Source organism: Musca autumnalis, unplaced genomic scaffold, assembly GCF_047663935.1.
Source record: "Musca autumnalis isolate F117 unplaced genomic scaffold, ASM4766393v1 scaffold_3, whole genome shotgun sequence".
Taxonomy (NCBI): domain Eukaryota; kingdom Metazoa; phylum Arthropoda; class Insecta; order Diptera; family Muscidae; genus Musca; species Musca autumnalis.
The window spans coordinates 128,879,294-128,906,021 of record NW_027411866.1 but is presented as its reverse complement, the minus strand read 5'-3'; the positions used below and the strand labels follow the sequence as shown (position 1 = coordinate 128,906,021).

The 26,728-nt window shown below is 37.6% G+C and overlaps 1 protein-coding gene across 3 annotated transcripts in view; it reads left to right on the top strand.

Annotated features, from left to right (window-relative positions):
* The window catches only part of Moe (moesin), a 134,838-nt gene that overhangs the window by 95,248 nt on the left and 12,862 nt on the right, over positions 1 to 26,728 (top strand). For 2 of the 3 annotated variants that reach the window (XM_073974378.1, XM_073974379.1), the window contains one exon: positions 1,958 to 2,112. In XM_073974378.1, coding sequence (XP_073830479.1) covers positions 2,098 to 2,112 — 15 coding nt within the window. In that variant the 5' untranslated portion in view covers positions 1,958 to 2,097. Of the gene's footprint in view, positions 1 to 1,957; positions 2,113 to 14,245; positions 14,800 to 26,728 lie in introns of those variants that run through there. The other variant, XM_073974377.1, reaches the window with a different exon arrangement.

Genomic DNA, 26,728 nt, shown 5'->3' with positions numbered 1-26,728 from the left:
GTAACTTCCAGGCTATTTCGCAGGAAGTATGGACTTGCCCCTAATGAAACTTACAGCGTCGTATAGAGGACAGCGAATACAACTTGCGTAAACAAAAATCAAAGCGATTCGAGACCAGGACCTAAACTGAACTTTTCCGACATTTTGTGTGGGAGCTACCCGAAGGATTGGACCGATTGAGTCCTTATTGGAACCTCATCGAAGTTTGGTAGAAATTACACGATGTGCTAAGTATGGACCAAATCGGTTATTGCCTACAAGAGTTATCGTACGCACAAGTTTTGCGACAATTTTTGAACATTTGTGGGGGAGGTACCTTAAGGAGTGGATCGATATGGCCCATCTTCGAACTTAAATCAAATGTGGACAAAATATTTCGATACCCAAAATTTGAACCGAATCGATTGATCCGTTCGAGAGTTATCGTGCGCACCAGCCAGACAGACAGACAGACGGACGGACATTGCTAGATCTACTCAAAATTGTCTGAAACGGATATCGTACAAACATACTTGGGGTCTAAAACCATTATTTCGATGAGGCACATTTTTGGTCGTATCAAAGTGTAAATACCCTCTTTAGCCTAAAGGCTGAGGGTATAAAAACACTGTTACAACAACAACAAAAACAATATATCTACCAGATATAGATCAGGGTCTAATATATGGACTATATTTGTGCACTCCTTCACCTCGCCCACTTTAACTTTAAGACCTGCTCTCGAATCACTTCGATGTTTGTTGAAGCAACTTGCATTCGCTGCCTCAATTGCGACGGTAAAAGCTTTTTCAAGGGCAAGTCCATACAAACAAACACATTGTTCCACAACATCCCATACGGGACAAGGGAGACTTCTCTCATATCAATGAGTGCACCCCGATTCATATTTAGCTCAATGATATGGGACCTACTGTTTATCGCCGAGTCCGAACGGCGTGTCCTAAGACACCACTTATAGAGAAGTTTTTCAAGGCTGAAATACTCAGGAAATGTCGCCAACATTACTGAGGGGTATTTTGCCACCGTTGAAAAATGTTTGGTATTGCCACCGACCTTCTGCGTGCAAGGCGGGCGTGCATACCATTGCACCACGGTGGCACCCAAGTCCATACTCCTTGATAAAACAGCCGAAAAGGTGTAAAAATTCCCTGTGACACCATATGTAGTGGGTGGAGAGCACAATAACTCTCGAACTGATTGTACCGGTCCCAAAAATTATGACCCACTGAAATGAGATCCACTTCCATAATAGACTATGTCGGACCAGTACCTCCTCTGCAACACTTTTGAACTTTAATCCTAATCCACATTTTTGTCGGCAAGTTCAAATGTCCAAAATGGGCCACAAAATTCTGAAAAGACCCCAAATACATTCGATCCGTCCGTAGATGAAAGTTTCAATTCACATAGGCTGAGGGTATATCTCTGTCGACTGATACTTTCTTACTTGTTATATTTACTTTCTGCCATGCCAATTCTGGAGGTTAATATTTTTCTCATTGCCATATTTGGTAAAAAAAAAAAACAATAAAATTCTCAATGCGAATTTAAGTAACTGGCTTTTTCTATTCTTGGTAATTACAAATAATAAAAATAAATAACAACAACAAAATGATAAAAACAAAACAAAAAAATATTTACTTGTGAACATTGTTATTGATGTATTGAACTCCATTCAAAATAAGAAACCAAAATAATAATTGAACAGCAAATAATCTTGATATGGCAACATTTGTATAAAATGATGAATACATTTACTTATTTGGTTACAACAATAACAACTTTCTAAATAATGAATCACAAGTCTGAAGCTTTTTTTATTTTTTTATTTAATAATATATTGAGAATTATGTGGTATATGTACATATATGTGTCAATTTATATTTATAGCCAATGAAGCTTTAAAAAATCATTATTAATTTTATTATCTTTCCTTTCATTCTCTCTCTCTTTACAGATCCCAATTTCGATTCCTCTTTACACAATCAAAATTTAATACACAATCATCTATAGTCGTGTATATAACTTAAGAAAAAATATTTTTTATAAATATATATATTTTTTAAATAGTAAAAGGAATTATTCAACGAAAACAAAATGTCACGCAAAGCGGTAAGTGTTAAAAAAAAACTATACATATATTTGAAAAAATCACATATTTATGTATTTAAAATGAAGTGGGCAAAGGATGAATATCATATTATACATCACTACACAACCCTTCAAAAAGCTAAGAGAAATTGATTTTTTCTTTGAGTAGCCAAAGGTGATATTTTTTTAAGATTTTAGGTCTAATATTCTTAGGAGCAGTGAAAGCAAGCAATAATCGAGGATGTTTTAAAAATTCAGCTTTGCCTCATGCATGCATATTTATCTCATTAATAAATCAATAAAAAAAAGTCCACCACATACATATATTGCATGGGACTAACATTTAGTTTGGCAAAAGTTATCACAAAAAACAATCCACCTCAAAACCACTTCCCAATTGTAGTTCCAAAAAAAAAAAACACTATCTTCGATTATATTCCACTCTGACAGAGACATGTTATCACAAATGATGGCGCAGAAGAGATACACAAAAAGCCAATGACACGTACAAAATAATTTACTATTTATTATCATTTTGAGTGGACTAAACTATGACGACCGTCGTCATCATCATCATCATCATCGAAAATTGTTGCAAAATATGCGCATCCAATTAAAATTGATGAGCAGCTAAGGACGGAGGGAGGGAGTTAGGGAGGAAGTCTGGCAGGGTTAAGCCATAAATTTATATCTACGGTGTTTTGGCAAATGTCACATTTTGTCCAATTTCTGCGAGTGTGTGTCTGTTGTTTTTAATTGAGCCCAAAACGTCAACTAATAGTTGTTGCCAACACGTAAATGACGCCAATAGCTGCTATCATTAAGAGTACTAAATATTTTTATTTTTGTTGGAAATTGTTTTTGTTTTATTTAAAACAAATTAACAAAATATAACAAAAAAGTCACGCTTTCAATTTTGCATTGTTTTTTTTTTTGTTATTTTTTATGTAAATTGGTTCACGGAATTTGTGGTTTTCTTTAAATGAGTGGATTGCAGGTGGTAATTGAGGAAGAATTGCATAATAATGGATGGTTATAGATTCAACACGTATTTCCCTATTCAGGGAGGGTTTTATAAGTTCGTTTTTTTTTTCTAAAAAGCAACTCATTATTAGAAGAAGAATTTTGTTCTTCCACAGAAGGCCATTTAGTCTTCCCAAGATCTTTTGGAAAGGAGGGACTATAGAGGGACCCTTTCTTTCGGAAAAATGGTAAAACCTACGAAAATATCATAAAGGTCAATCGTGTAGAGCATTTTCACAGCCACAATATTTTCTCCAATCCAATTTCGATAGGACTTGCGGTTTCCAAGCAAAATCGCGAAAACCTAAAAACTCCTAAAAATGTGAATTTTGACCGCTCCGGCGATTTTTTGTTTTGTTTTTTTTTTTATTTCTCTCATCTATGAACATTGTAGTTTCAGAAACCGCAAAAACTTCTCAGGTGTAAGCTCCTTTCATTTAAAGTTGGTTCAAGAGCACCGTGCAGAGGGAAAGCGACTGTCTGTCATTTCTTTCAGAGAGGTCCCAAAGTATCACCCTTTCTTTCAGAAAGGGTCCAAAGAAGCACCATTTCTTTCATAAAGGGTCCAAAGAAGCACCATTTCTTTCATAAAGGGTCCAAAGAAGCACCATTTCTTTCAGATATGGTCCAACGAAGCACCCTTTCTTTCAGAATGGATTCAAAGAACCACCCTGGACCCTTCAGAAAGGGTCCAAAGAACCACCCTTTCTTTCAGAAAGGGTCCAAAGAACCACCCTTTCTTTTAGAAAGGGTCCAAAGAACCTCCCATTCTTTCAGAAAGGGTCCAAAGAAGCGCCCTATCTTTCTCGAAGGGTCCAAAGAAGGGCCCTATCTTTCTCGAAGGGTCCAAAGAACCACCCTTTTTTCTGAAAGGGTCCAAAGAAGCACCTTTTCTTTCAGAAAGAGTCCAAAGAAGCACGCTTTCTTTCATAAATAGGCCCAAAGAACCACCCTTTCTTTAAAAAAAAAGCCCAAAGAAGCACCCTTTCTTTCAGAAACCGGCAAAGGATCACCCTTTCTTTCAGAAACGGGCAAAGGATCACCCTTTCTTTCAGAAACGGGCAAAGGTGCGCCCTTTCTTTCAGGAACGGGCAAAGGAGCACCCTTTCTTTCAGAAACGGGCAAAGGAGCACCCTTTCTTTCAGAAACGGGTAAAGGAGCACCCTTCCTTTCAGAAGCGGACAAAGGAGCACCCTTTTTTCAGAAACGGGCAAAGTAGCACCCTTTCTTTCAGAAACGGGCAAAGGAGCACCCTTTCTTTCAGAAACGGGCAAAGGAGCACCCTTTTTCAGAAAGGGTTTAAAGAAGCACCCTTTCTTTTAGAAAGGGCCAACAGAAGCTCCCTTTTTTCAGAAGGGCCCATAGAAGCGCCCTTTCTTTCAGAAAAGGCCCAAAGAACCACCCTATCTTTCAGAAAGGGTCCATAGAAGCGCCCTTTCTTTCAGAAAAGGCCCAAAGAACCACCCTATCTTTCAGAAAGGGTCCAAAGAAGCACCCTTTCTTTTAGAAAGGGCCAACAGAAGCTCCCTTTTTTCAGAAGGGCCCATAGAAGCGCCCTTTCTTTCAAAAAGGGCCAACAGAAGCTCCCTTTTTTCTGAAGGGTCCATAGAAGCGCCCTTTCTTTCAAAAAGGGCCAACAGAAGCTCCCTTTTTCAGAAGGGTCCATAGAAGCGCCCTTTCTTTCAGAAAGGGTCCAAAGAACCACACTTCCTTTCAAAAAGGGTCCATAGAAGCACACTTTCTTTCAGAAACAGGCCCAAAGATGCATCCTTTCTTTCAGAAAGGACCCCAAGAAGCATCCTTTCTTTCAGAAAGGGTCCAAAGAACCACACTTTCTTTCAGAAAGGCTCCAAAGTACCACACTTCCTTTCAGAAAGGGTCCATATAAGCACACTTTCTTTCAGAAACAGGCCCAAAGATGCATCCTTTCTTTCAGAAAGGGCCCAAAAAAACACCGTTTCTTTCAGAAAGGGCCCAAAGAAACACCGTTTCTTTCAAAAAGGGTCCAAAGAAGCACCCTACCTTTCAGAAAGGGTCCAAAACTGCACTCTTTCTTTTATAAAGGGTCCAAAGAAGCACCCTTTCTTTCAGAAAGGGTCCAAAGAAGCACCCTTTCTTTCAGAAAGGGTCCAAAGAAGCACCCTTTCTTTCAAGAAATGGTACAAAGAAGCACCCTTTCTTTCAAGATGGTTCAAAGAAGCACCCCTTTCTTTCAGAAAGGGTTTAAAGAAGCACCTCTTTCTTTCAGAAAGTGTTTAAAGAAGCACCTCTTTCTTTCAGAAAGGGTTTAAAGAAGCACCTTTTTCTTTCAGAAAGGGTTTAAAGACGCACACCTTTCTTTCAGAAAGGGATTATAGAAGCACCCCTTTCTTTCAGAAAGGGTTTAAAGAAGCACCCCTTTCTTTCAGAAAGGGTCCAAAGAAGCACCCTTTCTTTCAAGAAATGGTACGAAGAAGCACCCTATCTTTCAGAAAGGATCCAAAGAAGCACCCCTTGCTTTCAGAAAGGGTTTAAAGAAGCACCTCTTTCTTTCAGAAAGGGTTTAAAGAAGCAGCTCTTTCTTTCAGAAAGGGTTTAAAGAAGCACCTCTTTCTTTCAGATAGGGTTCAAAGAAGCACCCTTTCCTTTTTGAAGTGGTAGGGTAGAAGCACCCTTTCGTTTAGAAACAGGCCCAAAAAAGCACCCTTTCTTTTGGAAAGGGTACAAAGAAGCATCCTTTCCTTCAGAATGAGTCTATAAAAGCACCCTTCCTTTCAGAAAGGGATCTATAGAAGCACCCTTTTTTTGGTCTTCCACAGGATACCTATTAGTCTTCCATAGAATACCTTGTGGTCATCGTAGAAGAACTTTGGTTCTTCCTCAGAGGACGTTCGGTCTTTCTTGGAGGACCGTTTGGTCCAAAGAAATCTTCCAAAGGCGACCTTTTTATGTCTTCCCTAGAAGACCTCTTGACCTTCCATAGAAGATTTCTTAGTCTTGGTCTGTCATTAAAGACCTATTGGTCTTCCATAAAAGTCCATTTGTTCTTTCTTAGAAGACTTTTGGGCCTTCCATAGAATACATTTTGGTCCACCTTCTGGTCTTACATAGAACACATTTTGGTCTTCTATAGAAGAACTTTTTGTTTTCCATAGAACACCATTGGGACTTTCATAGAATGTTTTGATCTTTCTTAGACCTTCTGGACTTCCATAGAAAACCGACCTTCTGGTCTTCCATAGAAGACTGACCTTCTTGTCTTCCATAGAAGACCTTTTTCTTCCATAGAGGCCATCTCGGGCTTCATTTTACAATCTTTACAATACCCCATTTTGTACTCAAAATATGTTTTCCCTGACCCTAGTGCTTCGCGTGGCCATACTGTCTCTCCGTGTGAACTATCTACATACGTCATTGGTGTTTTCCATGGGCAATATTATCTGTCCCTTCCACTTGAATTTTAATGACGCCTCTTTTGCAACCTTCAACATTAATGACGAAATCAGAAGAACCGCCTATAATATTTTAATTTTTTAATAATTATAATTAATCAATCAATATGGAGACAAAGAGACGTCTGGAAGTTAGTTGTTATTGACGCACTTTAAATATAAAATCTGTTTTGAGTTGATTTTTTTAAAGTGTTTCCTGAAAAATGTCAAAAATTTTGAAATAATTGCTCGGGCTAGTTGCTGATAGAAATCGCGATCAATGGTTATCGGAAAAAATCCCCATTAAAAAATTTATTTTATCTGCCGCATTGTCAACTATTCTGGCACATTCCTTCATAGATTTAATCGTCGTCGTCATGACATTGACGTCATTACTCAATGCCCCGACAAATTAAAAAAAAAATCAAAATCATTATTGTTCATTTTTTTAAGTGCGATGGTATCATATTTTTTCCTTGTGATATTTTCGATATGGTCACCAACGCCCCATGGACTTGCATCATTCGCTGCTGATAACCTGTAATCAATTTGTGCGTGTTATGTAAGGTAGAATTTCAATTAACAGAATTTATATTTTTCTTTTGTTTATCAACCAAAAACCTTGGAATTTCTTTATAGTGAAGGTTTTTGCCTTCTGGAATTCCTTAGTTAGGTTGGTTATTTCTGTAGAACACCCCTTTGTTTGTTTCCGATTATCATCAAAAGCTTCTGTAAACCACCTTCCCACAATAATTAAGTGTTGTTTGTTGTGGTTTTTAACTGTGATTCATAATTAAAGCCCTCGTTCAGGTTATTTTTAGTTCTTTTTTTTCATTTTAGTGATTCTTGCAATGTTTATTTTTCGATAATTTATTATTGTTGTGTGTATTTTTAATAATGTCGGCAGCGGCTGAGGTGAATTCACCTCACCTACATACTCGTACATTGAAAACCATGACTAATTAAAAAAGCAATTGTATTTTTCATAATGTTGTCCTCTTCTTGCTGCCTTCTCTTCTTGTTTGCCAAATGATAGTTCCTTTAGCGTGTACCCACTTCTCATGTTTGTTTTGACCACCCACACTACTAATGGCGGTGGCACAACTGCTTGCTGGCTGCAGTGTTGGTGGCAAACAGCTGTCATATGCACTAAATTGACTGACAAACTGACTCTTCATCCATCCATTATCACCATCATCTTCGTCATCCAAGTCAATACAGTTCTGATTGTTTATGATTTGTTGATTGTCGGTAGTACCTCTATTTGTCATACCTCTCTCCCCGCCTAGCAAAAGAGAGAAAACATAATTGTTCCACCTACTGCGTGTTATTCTTCTGTCTATAAGTTATTGTAAGCAAAATACAAATCAAAATTGCTTTATTCTTCTTTAGTGGCTTTCAAATAAACACGGTATTGACCCACAAAAAATCCATGCAAAGCTTTACACAAATGGGAGAAAATCTCCCTTGTTCCTTCATCTTATTAATATATTTAAAAATTTAAATTTCTCAATGGCGTGCATAAAAATAGTTACATTGATGGTCTTATGTGTCCCCTTACCATCAGAATTTTCTTCCTCATTGCTTTTATTAGGATCAATCACACCAATCCATAGTAAATATAGGTTCGTACTAATGGCTAACTTTAGATTTGTTTTAGGTTTTCTTCTTTGCCACCTATACGTCAATCATTTTCTCTCGTAATAACTTTGTCTTAATATGCCTCGTGGCACACTATACTTGGCATAAATGACACCATCCATCAACACAGTCCATGGAACACAATGTCATAATTTCAAAAATATTTTATGTAACCTGTTCAGGATTTCAGGTATCATAATAAAGTAGGAAAAGCGTTTAGTTCGGTCGGGCCGAACTTTTTATACCCTCCACCACAAAATTCAGCCATTTCGGTGGATTAATGTGACCACAACCTTCAAAATACCGAAAATCGGAATTCTATTCTACAAATTTCTGGGGGAAAGTTTAATACCCCCAACGAAAACTAAATACCAAATTTCAACCATCTCGGTGTGATAATGAGGCCAAAACCTTCAAAATACCGAAAATCTGGAGATATCGTCCTATGGGGGCTATATCAAAACGTGGACCTATATAAACATTTTATGGTAGAAATGTTTCTTAGCCTCTGGAAACACAAAATACAAAGTTACAACCGATTCTATTGTCAAATGGGACCAATACATTCAAAATATATTAAAATGACGCGTACTTTATATGGGGCGTTATATGGGGGCTATACCAAAACGTGGACCTATATAAACCAACTTTGGTAGGAATGTTTTTTGGCCTCTGGAGACACAAAATACCAAATTACAACCAATTCGGTGGTAAAATGGGACAAATATCTTAAAAATTCCTTAAAACGACGACGCGTCACGCGTCATTTTGTATGGGGGCTATACGAAAGCGTGGACATACATAGCCCGCTTTCAATACCAAAAGTCCTACGTACATATAATAGATTTAACCAAAAAAATTGCATCTATAGACACTTTCTGAAAGAAAGGGTACTTCTATAGTCCAGTTCTGAAAGAAAGGGAGCTTCTATAGTCCCGTTCTGAAGGAAAGGGTGATGCTATAATCCTGTTCTGAAAGAAAGGATGCTTCTATAGATCCTTTCTGAAAGAAATGGTTCTTCTGTAGTCCCGTTCTGAAAAAAAGGATGCTTCTATAGTCCCGTTCAGAAAGAAAAGGTGCTTCTATGGACCCGTTCAGAAAGAAAAGGTGCTTCTATATACCCGTTAAGAAAGGAAGGGTGCTTCTATATCCCGTTCTGCTTCTTCTTTATTCTGTAAGAAATGGTGATTCTATATTCCCATTCCGAAAGCAGGTGCTTCTATAGTTGCATTATGAAAGAAATTGTTCCTCTATAGTTCCATTCTGAAAGAAAGGATGCTTCTATAGTCCCGTTCTGAAAGGAATGGTGCTTCTATAGCCCCGTTATGAGAGAAAGGGTGCTTCCATAGTCTCGTTTTTGACGAAAGGGTGCTTCTATAGTCCCGTTCTGAAAGGAAGGTTGCTTCTATAGTTTCGTTTTTGAAGATAGGTTGCTTCTATAGTTCCTTTCTGAATGAAAGGGTGTTGCTATAGTCCCGTTCTGAAAGGAAGGATGATTCTATAGCCCCTGTCTGAAAGACAGGGAGCTTCTATAGTTCCTTTCTGAATGAAAGGGCGCTTCTATAGTCGCGTTCTGAAAGGAAGGGTGCTTCTATAGCCCCGTTCTGAAAGAAAGGGAGTTTCTGTAGTTCCTTTCTGAATGAAAGGGTGCTTCTATAATCCCGTTCTGAAAGAAATGGTGCTTCTATAGTCTCGTTTTTGACGAAAGGGTGTTTCTATAGTTCCTTTCTGAATGAAAGCGTGTTTCTATAGTTCCTTTCCGAAGGAAAGGTGCTTCTATAGTCCCGTTCTGAAAGAAAGGATTCTTCTATAGTCCCGTTCTGAAAGAAAAGATGCTTCTATAATCCCGTTCTAAATGAAAGGGTGCTTCTATAGTCCCGCTCTGAGAGGAGGGGTGCTCCTATAGTCCCGTTCTGAAAGAAAGGGTGATTCTATAGTCCCGTTCTGCAAGAAAGGGTGCTTCTATAGACCCGTTCTGAGAGGAAGGGTGCTTCTATAGTCCCGTTCTGAGAAGAAGGGTGCTTCTATAGTCCAGTTCTGAGAGGAAGGGCGCTTCTATAGTCCCCTTCTGAAAGGAAGGGTCCCGTTTTGAAAGAAAGTCCCGTTTTGAAAGAAAGGGTGATTCTATAGTCCCGTTCTGAGAGGAAGGGTGCTCCTATAGTCACGTTCTGAAAGAAAGGGTGCTTCTATAATCTCGTTCTTGAAGAAGAGATGCTTCTATAGTCTCGTTCTTGAAGAAGAGATGCTTCTATAGTCCTGTTCTGAAAAGAAGGGTTCTTCTATAGTCCCGTTCTGAAAGAAAGGGTGATTCTATAGTCCCGTTCTGAGAGGAAGGGCGCTTCTATAGTCCCGTCCTGAAAGAAAGGGTGCTTCTATAATCTCGTTCTTGAAGAAAGGATGCTTCTATAGTCCCCTTCTGATTCTATAGTCCCGTTCTGAAAGAAAGGGTGCTTCTATAGTCCCGTTCTGAGAGGAAGGGTGCTCCTATAGTCCCGTTCTGAAAGAAAGGGTGATTCTATAATCTCTTTCTTGAAGAAAGGATGCTTCTATAATCTCGTTCTTGAAGAAAGGATGCTTCTATAATCTCGTTCTTGAAGAAAGGATGCTTCTATAGTCCCGTTCTGAAAGGAAGGGTTCTTCTATAGTCCCGTTCTGAAAGGAAGGGTGCTTCTATAGTTCCGTTCTGAAAGAAAGGATGATTCTATAGTCCCGTTCTGAAAGAAAGGGTGCTTCTATAGTCCCGTTTTGAAAGGAAGTTTGATTCTATATTCCCGTTCTAAAAGAAAGGATGCTTCTATCATTCCAAAAGAAGGTGCTTCTATAGTTGCATTATGAAAGAAAGGGTGCCTCTATTGTTCCATTCTGAAAGAAAGGATGTTTCTATAGTCTCTTTCTGAATGAAGGGGTTCTTTTATAGTCCCGTTCTGAAAGAAAGGGTGCTTCTATAGTCGCGTTCTGAAATAAAGGATGCTTCTATAGTCCCTTTCTGAAAGAAAGGGTGCTTCTTTAGTCCCGTTCTTAGAGAAAGGGTGCTTCTATAGTCAAGTTCTGAAGGAAGAGTTCTTCTATAGTCCCGTTCTGAATGGAAAGGTGCTTTTATAGTCCCGTTCTGAAAGAAAGGGTGATTCTATATTCCCATTCTGAAAGAAAGAGTGCTTCTATAGTCCCTTTCTGGAAGGAAGGGTGCTTCTATAGTCCCATTCTGAAAGACAGGGTGATTCTATAGTTCCGTGCTGAAATAAAGGGTGATTCTATAGTCCCGTTCTAAAAGAAAGGGTGCTTCTATAGTCCCGTTCTCCTCGTGAGTGTGGCTATCGACAAATTTAAGAGAATTTTCCCTAAAATAAACTTCAAGATAAAGTTCCCTAACTCTTGGGTCTTCAGGGTTCGTACGACGAAGTCCATCACAGTCATTTAATAGTTCCGTCGCCTCTGTTGGAAAATTTGTCCTAATTTCTAGTATTCCACCAGCAGGTATGTAGCGAGCCGCTGCAGCTGTGATGATGTCCCTGCAAATTATATCAGCTATTCCGAGGATTTGAGAAGGTATGGGCAGCGGAGATAGATAAATTCTCTGAACCCTTAAAGCTTTCTCATAGTTCGGAATATTACGAAGGTCAGAGGTTATGAAGTCGGTAGTATGTTTAACGGGGACGATAATATGGATGTGGTCTGAGCCAAGGTTATTTATCAGACAATAACTAGTTCACTCTAGCGAATTGTTTAGTTGAACTAGTTCATTCGTGAACTACACAAGACTTTTCTTTATCATATCTTGTATCCAGTACAATCTGGAGGCAGTCTATAGACCTTGTCCTCAATAGTCCAAAGCTCCTGAATTAAGCTAATACATATTTTACCTGTATTAATTTGTTCCATCAGGCCCATAATTGCCGTATTCCTCCGATGGCGGTTTATAAGTAGAAGCTTGATCGTTGATCATCCAGTAATCGAGTCTATTGGGAGTCCTGATTTCAATCTCGGCTACCTGTTCTTTGTTGCTTCGTGGTATTACCTCTCGCTTTTTTGTTGGCTTCCATGTCCACGACTATGCTCGCCTTTTACGCTTTGAAGTGGACTGTGTTTGAGACGTAGCAAGTCATGCCCTTAGTCTGTGTCAGATCATGGATGAGCGATTGTCAATTCCGATCACAATGAGAGTACCGCCTCTGTAAAGGCTTCCCACATCTATTCAAGTTCAAAGTCTTGTTTTGGCGACCAAAGATGCGTTCCGTCTTTAAATTGCTGCCCCAACTTCTGACAAACACGGATACCTTAGTAAGCTGATGAACTTGGACTTTCATCATCAGCGTTAGTTTCCAGCTTTCCTAAGGAGGTATTATGCTACGGAAAATATCTTTAAGGGCGGATGATCCAAGATCTTCTTGGTGACCGTTTCGTAAAAGGCTTGAAGATGCTTTTTGGCTAGCTTACCGAAACTTCGTCAAAGGCTTGAAGATGTTTTTTGGCTAGCTTACCGAAACTTCTACTGGTATCAAGCACTGGGTTTCTTCGTTACCTTGACGTAAGATGGCGGCTCTCTGTCTATATCCGCAGCCTTCTTCCTCTTCTGCAGGGTCCAGAATATCTTCTTAGAATTCCCAGGCTCTGCAAACGATTTCGCGGCCGGGCACACCTTCTTTATAATCGAGCTAACATTCTCGTCCTCTGGCGCTCGGGACAGTCTCCTTTGCGTGGTTCTTGGCGCGGTTTTCCCGAAACATTAAAATGTGTGGTGCGCTTTTTCTTCCTTGTCGGTTTTACAGTGTCCCAAATGAAACCTGATCCACTTCCATGCTTCCGAAGAAATAAAGGACGATGATCGCTTTGTTGCTTCTTGAACTTGCAATGTTGAACCCCAAACTGCGGTTTCCCGGGTCTTGTTAGCCTTGGTCACTTGTGGACCTTCTCCATATTTGGAATTTCCACTACGGTTGTATTTGTTTTGCTGTTGCTATCGTATTTGAAGTCTAAATCGCTACCTGCATCAGAAGAGTGGGTCGATCTTGACCTTTCTCTGAGTTTCTCACTATCCTCCTCTATGTATTTTAACCTTTAGACTGTGTGTCTGTCACAGTACCTTCGACTACAGACAGATACTGTCACCTGTGGGTGAGATTTGCACACAATCGCTTCAGGGCAACGGGGTGGGACTCGTAGGCAGATTCAAAACACTTGTCGGTTCTGGTTTACGTCTACCATGCACCGTAACTTTTTCAAATTTCCAACTTTCTTTATATATGGGAAATCCTCGAAGTCAGTTTTTGTCCACGGGAAATATAGATTCGCTAAGGCAGGTGATCACACTATTCTGTTTCGAAACAGGTCATATCACAAGTGATTTCCCTAGTTGAAAACAAAAAAGTATGTAGATAATCCACCTCCAGACTGACAAACACCTAAACATAAAAAAATCGATGTTCGAAAAGATATTTTTCTCCCATTTCGTTCAGATTTAGTCCGTATTCGGAAAATTAGGGCGCAGAGATGTAGATGATATCTCTCATTATATCTTCAATCACATATAAAATTTTTCTTATGATCCTGAAAACTGAGAGCGTATCCTTCATAAACTCCAAGTGTGTAGTGCATTACATGGTTCAGTCCTGCTGCCAACAATAATTTTGTCACGTTTTTGTCTTCTTTTCGTTATTTATTTTATTTTAATAGGCCGTCAACCACCGTCAGTCAGTCGTCATTCATTCAACATTTGCCAGCAATAGACCATTTTTATTGTTTGTTTGTTGATGTAGCCGCTCTGTTCTAGCCCGATAATAGAACAATAATTGTAGGTGTGGTGCATTTTGCTGCTGCCACTCTTATTGTTGTTGTTGGTTGAGTGTTTTTTAGTTTGTTTTTCCGTTGTGAACATTGTCAGTCAGTCAGTGGAAATTGGTAACAAATAACAAAATGACTACTGAACTAAATGCAACAACAAGAAGAACAACAATAGTACGGAGGGGGGGACAAAACAAACACAAACAGTCTGGAAAACTGAGAAAATTGAAACAAGTGCTGCTGTGTGGAGGGTGGATAATGGAGAAAATTTTATTTGGTGGCGTTTTTTTTTCTATTTTTTCATTCATTTTCACCTTAGTTTTACTTTTAGTTTTGTTTGAGTTTTGTTTTTCAATACCGCTTTTCCACGATTTTTCAATTACAATCACTGTCGTCGCCGGTCGCTGACATGACTTTTAGTTGTCTTTTAGCCCTCGTTTAACAATAAAGTGTAAATTTTTCCATACCGGAACAAAGAGAATTCGATAGTTTTCACTCGCTCAACACACGGTTCATGGTTTTTAAACCCGCCTCATTTACACAATTTTTTTCAAGGATTATCGTCGTGAAATTGAAATTAATTTGAGAAAAAAAAACTGGAACTAAGTGGTGAAAAAAGTGACAAATTCGGAATTGAATTTCAAAGCTTGGTGTGAACGAAACCAAAAGTGCCAAAAATTAATTATAAAAAGAATTGTTGTGACAATTTGGCGCGCCATTTTGCGAAACTAAGTTGTAAAGTGTCTCAAAGATTGTGACAATTTTGAATTTATTTAAAAATCATTTTGACCAAATGGTTGTATCCGATAATCGTATACGCCTGCGGCGTTACAGTTCCAGTTTAAAATCAAAAACGGTTTGTTTGATCATGATTTTGACATAATAATACTATAATCTATTAATTATTAGTTCTGATTTTATGCAATCTTAGGTTAAAACTCATTAAAATATCATGTGATACGAAATTGTAAAAAAGTCATAACCCTAATGTTTAGCGACATGTCACCGTTGATAAATCCATTAATTCAAAGTCCCATTATTTTTATGAACAATTCGATTTTAGGATCATCTTAGCAATATTTGATGATAATGTTGTCTTAATGACATGCCAGCAAGACGATCGTAGATTAGGATTTGGAGCAGAAAAAGCTGCTCTTGATTGAACACATACGAGGGGCACTAAAAATCCAGGCAAAATGCAGTGTCGCAAGGAGTCATTTGACTTTTTTTTGCTTACTATTTGTATGTGAATCAAGCTTAATCTCATATTTGTTGTTTTCAAATTTAAAAACAACAAGTTAAAACTGGGATGTAGTTAAATTGATTACTTTAGGGGATGGCAGAGAAGACTAGTTTCGTCCAACGCCACTTGGACTCATCAGTTCCCTTAGTTCTTTGTATTGAAACAAAGAAACCCTTCCCCAATTTTATGACGACTCGAGCTCAAGAATAAGTGTGACTGATGAATTCATTTAAATGCGAATTCAACCGAAACACCTAAACACTCTCGTAGCCGCATATGTAAACCAAATTAACTACTCCCACTGTCATGTGTCTCTACATTGCAGAGAATTTTTTTTTTTTTTTTTTTTTGAAATTTTGACAGTTTTAAGCCTAATAGTACTCAGTTTGACATAGGACCATGTGTTGGGTTGTTAAGAGTGGCTTAATTGAAACAACTCCAAAACATGTTTTTTGAACGCTTTTACAGCCCCTACTGGCCACGAAATCGTTGCCCACGACTTTTTTTCTTGATCTACGGGAATCAGATGAAGTCATTGATCCATAAATTCCACGTTTTGTAAGGTCAAATAGTCGCTGGTTTGAATCGATATGTGATAGCCCATGCAGAATGATTCGTCTTCTCTTCTTCGTTTTTCGAATTCCTCAGGAGACTTCACGCAAACAAATTGTAGTGTAACACTTACAGTTAACCGTCCTACATTTCCCAAGCCGTATAGTCGCCACACGATCAGTTTTGCTGAAGAAACAGGCCACCATTTGCTTCGAAGGTCTTCTTCCATGAACAACTTTCGTTGGATTTGGCTCGCTTTCGAAGACCCAAACGGTCGATTCCTGTCTTGTTTCGAGCTCCTAAGCATAAATCCACGATTCGTCGCCTGTGACGATCTTATAAATGTCGTTTGAAGCACCACGACTGTTTTTATTCACAATTTCTTTGCACCAATCCACAAGAGCCTTTCTTTAAGCGATTGGGCAATTTTGCTGGATCTAGCGAGAAAATCGATTTTTGCGGCTAGGTGTGTATGAAATATCAAACGTTAGTTGGTGGAAGAAATTCCCAAGGATAGCTCTATCTCACGGTATATAACATGGCGATCCTGCATTATCAATTTTTTTCTGGCACAACGTCCGATTTTGGGCGACACTCACGACCTTCTTTTTTTGCGAGAGCCGGGCATGGTTGAATTCATTACACCCTAGAACGGACCTACTGTTTATTGTCGAGTTCGAATGGCGTGTCTTAAGACACCACTTGTAGAGAAACTTTACATTGCTGAAATTTTACGGAAATGTCGCCAACATTATACTGAGGGGTATTTTGGCACCTTTGAAAACATGATGGGAAATTTAACCTGGACATTCAGTGTGCAAGGTGGGTGTACATACTACTATTGCACCACAGTGGCATCCATCCTACGACCCACGATCAAAAATAAAGGTAAAAAAATAAAAGTTTTGTATGAAATTCCTATCAGTGAACTTGGAGTCGATTAAGCCCTGTCTTTCCGTCTGGCTGGCTGGCTGGGGGTCACCAATTTGGTCCACAAATTTGGGCATATATTTCTTGTTGTTGTAGCAACGGAATAATTTTGCAACCTGGGCTTGCTGCGTCTATAAAGATGCTAATTGGGCTTAAACTTCTTTTGTTGCCTTGGCAACTGGCGTTCTTCTGCTAAGGTATATGGGGGCGGTTTCCAAGTGCTGCAACCACACTGTATCTGCAACTGTATTAGTGTAAGCTAGTTGATCTCTCTCCCTCTATGGATCATGAAGATCTCTCCTTACGTATCTGAGTTTGGAAGGTTTTTCCACAAGATTGTGTCAGGGATACTAAGGGCGATATCATCCAAGCAGGTACTGTATGGACACTATCTTGTTGTAATGATGCAATAGTAAATTATACGTCTACCAAGCAAACCAAATGTCTGATGTCCGACACGTCTGAACAATTTCGGAATCAAAGTCGTTCAGATTTCGTTCCGATTTCTAATCGATTTTTCGGAGAGGAAAGAGTCCAGTTTTTTACCGATTTCGGAACGAATGTCGGAAAGAAATTTCCTTTCCGAATTTCCCAAGGATTTTCTTCAGATTTCGTTACGAAATCGATCCGATGTCGCTACGACATTTAGTTCCGAAATTTTGTCAACCACTTCATACAACTTTCGTTAAGATATCATTACGATTTCGGATCAGATATCGGACGTATCGTCCGAATTTTGTTCCGATTTCGTTACGATTGGTTTGCTGGGTACTCATAAAGGTGGTCCACTGGTGTTACAAGGAGGCACTCTGTTGCAGTCCTGAAGACATTCTGGAACTATTGTTTTGTATTAGGTCAACAAAGTTTCTCTGCACACCTGTTGCCGGCCAGCGTTGAGGATTTTGTTCCTACTTCTCATCTTTTCACAAATAGCTTTGGCTTGCGCGGACTTCTAAGAATGTTTATCGAAAGTTACACCCAATATCTTGGATTAGTTAGTGGTCGATATCAGGACACCATTAACCAACATGTTCAGGGGAAGCCTCATTTCAGACGTCCAGGTGCTGAACAATGTGGCAGTGGATTTAGCGGCCGAAAATTTCATATTCCTCAGATAGGAGAACTTTACTGATCGTACTATTACCCGCATACATTGTGACCTCTGCTGTGAAATTGGTATAATATAGAGACTTCGATCAGTTGATGGTGTTATTCCGGAAAATTTTCTCACCTACACGAGGATCTGAGGGAATAGGCAGCACTGTGTAGCGGCAATTGGTAAATACTTATTTTTCATGGTTTAGAAAAGTACTACGGTGTCAGATGTTATGGTTGTCAGGACACGTAAATTTTTTCAGACCGTGTGCCACAATGTTGATGTCTGGCGAGTTGCCAAAGCTAAATGATGAACATTGAAGTCCCCTATCAATGTTACCGATTTTAGTCGGTAACTCAAAAAATGAGTTACAGAATTCCACCACAAATCTTTTAACAACATTGGAATTTCATAATATCTCTCAAAATTGTGTGTAAACATGTTACACCTGAACCTACAACGAACGCATTGACATTTAATACACCAAGCCAGCCGCCACCCCCTCTCAATTCTGCGAAATCGATGAGTTTTGAAAAATAAAAAAATACACATGAATAAGAAAATCCAATTAACAATTTTAGGTTAAATGCAGAATAAACAAAACAAAAGAGAAAAGATACAACTGACAAAAGATAAGAACCATCATGGCATGCAATAACTGTCGGACGAACGACGAAATGCTAGCAAACAAGCAAAAGTTAACTTAACTCAAGTAAAGAAACACATAAATATCGCATGCGATAAAAAAGAAATAAATTCTAAAAAATCACGCAGTCGAATGGTGATGGAATTAAAAACAAAAATGACGATAAAACAAACCACATAGCTAAGAGAGAGATAGAAAAAACAATATTTTCTTCAAATGGAATGTGTCGAAATGAAAGTAAAAGTGACGTCAATTAAATAGATTGAATAACCAATAAAGCGGCAAAGCGCCACCCACCATTCCTGCCTCAATATTTTTCTAATGACGCATCATTTCAAATTTCAAAATATCCACTTAATTGTTTTTTTCGCCAGGGATTAAACCAGCGAACAAATCAAGAATCAAATAACACAAAAGGAAGCCCTTAAACGCCACATTACATGGAATGTAAACAAATATTTCTGCGGAAATTCTAATACATTACTCAGAATTTTGTAATCAAAGGAAGGGGGGACAATTTTCTATTTTTAGTTTGTTTAGAATATTTGTTTAAACCTTCCAAATATATTTGTAAACATATTTACTAAGTACGCCGACTGACAATTTGGGTAGCATAGTGATGAAATGGTTAGCTTTTTCCCGCTAGTTCGATGAAGCTCGTGCCTTCAAAATTGCGCCGTGTCAACACCGGCGTATAAAAACTCTATAGAAAAAAATTTCAGAAGGATTTTTTTCTCTAGAAGAACTTCTTCAGACTCTGAGGTAGAGTTGTGCCAAAGGAACTATATGGAACTATCTCGTTCACTTCGCAGTTCCAATGGCCAACATTTTTTCTTTGAACAAACTGCGTATACTTACTATCACACGTTACATTTCATGATGTTACTCATAAGCTTTGGAACTAGTACAAGAAACTAGGAACTAGATTACCCAACTCTACTCTGAGGAAGACTTTTTTACAAAAAAGTTCTGAGACAATAAAGAAAATTTGTTTATAGAAAAAAATGTGAACCTGCGGAAAAAATCCCCAGGCCCTGAGAATGATTTTTTTATATAGCAAAAAAAAATACTCAGACAATGAGGATGACTTTTTCTATAGCAAAAAAAAATTCTCAGACAATGAGGATGACTTTTTCTATAGGAAAACATTTCTCGGATCCTGATGTTAATTTTTTCTATAGAAAAACTCCTCAGACCTTGAAAATGATATTTTTCTATAGAAAAATATTCTCTGATCCTGAGGATGATTTTTTTCTATAGAAAAAAATACTCTGTACCTTGGGATGATTTTTCTATAGAAACAAATTCCTCAGAACATGAGGATGATTTTTTTTCTAAAGAAAAATTTGGCTTGTTGTCATCGGAAAATTAATAATTTGTTTAAAATATAAAAAATTTAATAACCTGAGGATGAATATTTTTCTATAGCAATTAATTCTCAGACCCTCAGAGGATGACTTTAGACCCGAGCGATAACTTTTTCAATAGAAAACATTTCTTCACTCTGACAATGACTTTTTCTATACAAAAAATTCCTCAGACCAAGCGGAAGACTTTTTCTTTAGAAAACATTCCTCAGAACCTGAACCTGAAGATGATTTTTCTCTATAGAAAAGAAATCCTCAGACCAGAGAAATACTATTTACATAGAAAAAATCCTCAGACCCTGGGGATGATATTTTTTCTATAGAAAGTTTTTCCTCAAGCCCTGAGGACGTATTTTTTTCTATGGAAAAAATTTCCTCAGTCCCTGAGCACGACTTCTTTATAAAAGAGTACTCTTCAGACGCTGAGAATAAACCAAAAATTCTTTATCCCCTGTGTATAACATTTTTCTCAGACCCCGTAGATGTTTTTTTTTTTCTGTAGATAAACTCTCAGGCTATGGAAAAAAATCCTCGGACATTGTGGAAGATTTTTTTATAGAAAAAAATCCGCAGACACTGATGATGAACTTTTTCTATAGCAAATAATTCCCTGGCCCTGGGTATCGCTTATTTCTACAGAACTTGGGATGACTTATTTCTACAGAAAAATTCCTCCAACCCTGAGAATTACCTTTTTGGATGGTTTTTTTTTATAGAAAAAAATCCTCAGACCCTGAGGATGACTTTTTTTCTATACAAAAACATTCCTCGGAACTGTGAGGATGATTTTTTTCCAATGGAAAAAATTTTAAGACTTCGAGAATGACGACTTTTTTCTATTGAACAAATCCTCAAACCCTGAGGATGACTTTTATTCTATAAAAATTACTCAGACCCTGAGGATGTTTTTTTTTTCTATAGAGAAAAATCCTCAGTGTATTTACTATAAGAAAGAATTCTCAGAACCTGGGGATGACTTTCTTCTATAGAAAAAAAAATTATCAGACTCTGAGGACAACTTTTTCCATAGAAAAAATTCCTCAGACCCTGAGGAAGACTTTTTCCTATAGAAAACAATCCTCATACCCAGAGGCAAACTTTTTTCTGTGGAAAACCATATTCATCACACCTTGAGGATTACCTATTTCTATAGCAAAAAATTCCTCAGACTCCGAGGTTGACTTTTTCTGTAGAAAAAATATTTCTCGGGCCCTGAGGATGATTTATTTCTATAGAAAGAAAAACCTCCTCAAACCTAAAAGATGACTTTTGCTATAAAAAACTTGGAGGATGACTTTTTTACGAAAAAAAATCCTCAGACCCTGAAAATAATTTTTTCCATAGAAGAAAGCTAGAGCCCTAAGGACAACCTTTTTCCTATAGAAAAAAATCCTTAGGGAGAATAACTTCTTTCTATAGAAAAAATCCACAGACCCTGAGAATGGTTTTTTCTATAGTCAAAAATTCTTCTGACCTATTGGAAAAAAAAATTGTTCACTTTTTTCTGTAGCCAAAAATTCCTCAGAGCCTGAGGATGACCTTTTTTTCAGTAGCAAAAAATTTCTGAAACCTTACGATGACTTTTTTCTATAGAAAAAATCCTCAGACCATGACTATGACTTTTTTCTGTAGAAAAAAATCCTCTGAAGCTGAGGATAATTTATTTCTAAAGAAAAAATTACCTCGAACCCTGCGGATGACCTTTTTCAATAGAGAAAGGAACAACTTTTTCTGTAGAAAAAAATCATCAAAGTCTTAGGATGACTTTTTTCAATAGAACAATTCCTCAGATAAAGAGGAAGACTTTTTCCATTGAAACAATTGCTCAGAACAAAAAAATCCTCAGAACCTGAGAATGGCTTTTTTCTATAGTCAAAAATTCTTCTGACCCATTGGCCAAAAATTCCTCAGAGCCTGAGGATCACTTTTTTCTGTATCCAAAAATTCCCCAGACCCTGAGGATAACTTTTTTCTATATAAGTAAGATTTTTTATAAAAAAAAATTCCTCGGATCTAAGATGACTTTTCGCTATAGAAACACATTTCTACGACACCGAAGGTGATTTTTTCTATAGAAAAAAATTTTATTTAGAAAAAATCCTTAGACCCTGAGGATGACTGTTTTCTTTAGAAACAAATTCCTCAGACCCAAAACATGATTTTTTTTTTCATAGAAAAAATTCCTCAGACCCTGAGAATAGAAATAATCTCTGAAAAATTCTCTGAGGAAGGCCTTTTTCTATAGACAACATCCGCATTTCCCCTGAAGAAGAACTTTTGGATATTTCTATGTGCATATTCCGCCAAATATGTGCCTTATCTACCCGACCGACCCCTGCGAATACACTTTGCAGTCAATCATTAAGCAGAAGAAAGTCACATGTCTGACAATGTCTAATCTTTTCCATGGCACATGCAATATCTCTTTTTTATGTTCGGACGTTTTGATTACTTTTTTAAAAAGGGGGAGGGTAGGGTGAATATATGGCTTATCTATTTTGAATATTGAGACACATTTTTGTCGCACTGTCAATGTATTGTCTTGGCTTCTTTCTTTCTTGACCACTACATTTTATTTATTATCTTTATTCGAATTTTGAACTGCTTTTGTTTTGCGCTTTTTTACTTATTTTCATATTTTTTTCTTTGGAGAAAATAAAAAGCCGATAAAGAAAACAAAAAGCAAGACAATAATACAACGTGGCTTTGGAAGAGACAACTATCGTCTTATGCAAGTTATTTATTTATTTTTTTTTTTTTTTTTTTTGCAAAATGACAACAAAAATCGCGCACATGACAATCAAACGGAAATGTAACGAAACATAAAACTCGTGCTTAAGTGCAGTGCATGTGATCCAATTGTTTTGTTCTGACTGTTCATCTCTTGCCACCACCACCACTCCTTCCACCCCTTACAAATATGGAAATATAGTAGGTGGTTGGGTGGTTTATTCAATGAATATCAAATGCAGATTATTGAGAGATTAATTTGTCAAACAAAATGGGCTATGTTAGTCATTCCATACCGGAAAAAATAATCTTCAGGATTCTAAGAATTTTTCGCAATTGGTCACAAGTAGTCCCAATGCAATGTATGAGCTTTTTTTTCTATAGAAAAAGTCATCTTCATGGTCTGAGGATTTTTTCTATAGAAAAACCATCCTCTCATTGTCTGAAGATTTTTTTTTCTTCTTTAGGATCTGAAAAATTTTTGTATAGTAAAAAGTCTTCCTAAGGGTCTGAGGATTTTTTCTATAGTAAAAAGTCTTCCTGAGGGCCTGAGGAACAAAAAAACAATCATCCTTATGGCCTGGGGCAATTTTTGTTTTCTTTAAAAAACATATCCTAAGGGTCTGAGAAAATTGTTTCTGTAAAAATGTCATCCTTAGGGTCTGAGAAATCTTTTATAGAAAAAAGTCATCCCCAGTTTTTAAGATTTTTTTTATAGAAAAAGTGATTCTCAAGATCTCAGGAATTTTTGTCTATAGAAAAAGCCATGCTCAGGATCTGAGGATTTTTTTTTATAGAAAACAATCATCTTCATGTTCTGAGGATTTTTTTGTATAGAAAAGAATCGTCCTCAGCGTCTGAGAATTTTTATAGAAAAAAAGTCATCCTCAGGTTTTTTTCTATAGGCAAAAATCTTCCTCAGGATCTAAGATTTTTGTATAGAAAAAAGTGATCCTCAGGTTTTGACAATTTTCTTCTTCTTCACAAAAATACATCATGAGTGTCTGCGGAATTTTTTTCCTATAGAAGAAAGTCATCCTCAGGATTTTAGGCATTTTTTCTATAGACTAAAATCTTCTTCAGGGTCTACGGAAATTGCTTCTATAGCAAAAAAAAATACATCCTCAGTGTCTGAGGATTCATTTCCTATAGAAAATAGTCATCCTCAGGATTTGAGAAATTGTTTCTATAATCTTCCCTCGGATATGAAGAATTTTTTTCTACAAAAAAGGTCATCTTTATGGTCTGCGAATTTTTTATTTTCTGAAAAAAGTCTTCTTAAGGGGCTGGTGATTTTTTTCTATAGTAAAACGTTTTCCTTAGGGTCTGAGAATTTTTTTTCTATAAAAAAGTCATCCTTAGGGCCTGATGAATTTTTTGTTTATAGGAAAAATTCATCCCCAGGTTTTAAATATGTTTTCTATACAAAAAGTCGTTCTCAATGCCTGAGGAGTTTTTCTTAGAAAAAAGTCTTCCTTAGAGTCTAGGAATTTTTTCTATAGACTAAAATCTTCTTCAGGGGGTCTACGGAAATTGCTTCTATAGAAAAAATACATCCTCAGTGTCTGAGGATTCTTTTCCTATAGAAAATAGTCATCCTCAGGATTTGAGAAATTGTTTCTATAGGCAAAAATCTTCCCACGGATATGAAGAATTTTTCTACAGAAAAAGGTCATATTTATGGTCTGCGGATTTTTTATTTTCTGAAAAAAGTCTTCTTAAGGGGCTTGTGATTTTTTCTATAGTAAAATGTTTTCCTAAGGGTCTGAGAATTTTTATACCCTCAGCCTTTAGGCTAAAGAGGGTATTTACACTTTGATACGACCAAAAATGTGCCTCATCGAAATAATGGTTTTAGACCCCAAGTATGTTTGTACGAAATCCGTTTCAGACAATTTTGAGTAGATCTAGCAATGTCCGTCCGTCTGTCTGTCTGGCTGGCTGGTGCGCACGATAACTCTCAAACGGATCAATCGATTCGGTTCAAATTTTGGATATCGAAATATTTTGCCCAGATTTGATTTAAGTTCGAAGATGGGCCATATAGGCCTTGTTCTTGAAGGAAGTAACCGATTAGGTCCATACTTTGCACATCGTTAAATTACTACCAGACTTAGATGAGGTTCCAATATGGACTTAATCGGCCCACTGCTTCGGGTACCTCCCACACAAAATTTCGGATAAGTTCAGTTTAGGACTTGCTCTCGAATCGCTTTGATTTTTTTGCAACAACGTGTATTCACTTCCCCCTATACGAGGGTACAAGTTTCATCAGGTGCAAGTCCATAATTCCTGAGAAAATGGCCGGAAAGTTGCAAAAAGCCCCTGTGACACCTTGTGTAGTGGTTGAAGCGCAAGATAACCTCCAACGGATCTGTCGATTCGGTCCAAAATTTGGCCTTCGTAATATTTTTTCAAAACATAGTTTAAATTCGAAGATGGGCTATATCGGCCCACTCCTTCAGGTACCTCCCCCACAAAACTTCAAAAATGTTCGGACAAATTTTGCGCACGATAACACTTGAAGGGAGTGACCGATGAAATCCATACTTTCCACATCCCAATATATCTACCAGATATAGATCAGGTTCGAATATGGACTATATTTGTCTACTCCTTCTGGTACCTTTCACACAAAATTTCGGATAAGTTCACTTTAAGACCTGCTCTCGAATCTCTTTGATTTTTGTTGAAACGATTTGCATTCGCTACTCCAATTACGACGGTAAATGTTTTTTCAGTGGCAATTCCATATTTCCTGGGAAAGCAGCCCGAAAGGTGTAAAAAACCCCCTATGTCACCCCTATGTGGCGCTCGGAGAGCACGATAACACTCGAACTGTTCAACCGATTTGGTCCAACATTTGGTCTTCGTCACATTATATCCAAACTTAGTTTCATGGGCCATACCGGTCCACAACTTTCGGTACTTCTCCCCAATATTTAAAAAATGTCACTAAAATGCTAGGACGATATTACTCGAATGGGGCAACCAATTTGGTCCAAACATTGGATTCCCTAATATTTTAGTTTAATTTCTAAAATGGCCCATATCGGTCCTCCCTAAGGCTACCTGAGGAATTTTATCTATCGAAAAAGTCTTCCTTAATGTCTGAGGATTTCTAAAGACAATGTCATTCTCATGATCTGAGGAGTTTTTGTTGTATACAAAAGTTATCATCAGGGTCTGAAGATTTTTTTATTGAAAAACTTTTGGGTCGTCATCTGGTCTTAGGAATTTTTTCTATAGATATATCAAATTTTCTTAGATTTTTTTTTTAGAAAAAGGTCATCCTCAGTGTCTGCGGAAGTTCTACTATATAAAAAATCTTACTAAGGATCTAAAGAATTTTTTTGTTTATAGAAAAAAGCTATGCTCTGGCTCTAAGGATTTCTTTCAATAGGAAAAAATCATCCTCAGGCCTTGAGATGATTTGAAAAGAAACCTTTATAGGTGACTGACTTGGAAATGTGCGTTAGAGGCGACTGAATTAAAGAGCCTTTGGAGACGATTTAATTGAACAGGAGCCTTCATAGGCGATTGACTTGGAGGAGAGCTTTTATAGTCGACTGAAATAAAAAGGAGACTTTATAGGCCACTGACTTAAAGAAGAGATTTTGTAGGCGATTGAATTGAAGAGGAGCCTTTATAGGCGACTGACTTGAAGAGAACCCTTTATAGGCGACTGACTTGAAAAGGAGCATTTATAGGCAATTGACTTGAAGCTGACTTGAAAATGGGACTTTCTAGGCGAGTGACTTGAAGGAGGCCTTTCGATTGAAGAGGACATTTTATATGCTATTGACTAGAAGAGGAGCTTTTAGAGGACTGACTTGAAAAAGGCTTTATAGGCAACTGACTTAAAGGAGATCCTTTATGGGCGACTGACTTGAAAAGAAGCTTTCAAAGGCGACTGATATGCAAATGAGCCCTTAGAGGCGACAGACGTGAAGAGATGGCTTTATAGGCGACTAACTTGTAAAGGAGCATTTAAAGGCGACTGATATGTAGATGCGCCTTTAGAAGCGACAGACTTGAAAGAGGTCTTTATAGGCGACTGATTTGACCGTGAGCTTTTATGGACTTGACTGAAATTATTTTAAGTTTATTCATCCTTAGGTACAAAGGTGATTTGAAAAGGAGAATTTATAAGCCACTGACTTGAAGAGGAGCCTTAGAAAGCAACTGACTTAAAGAACAGTCTTTATAGGCGACTGATTG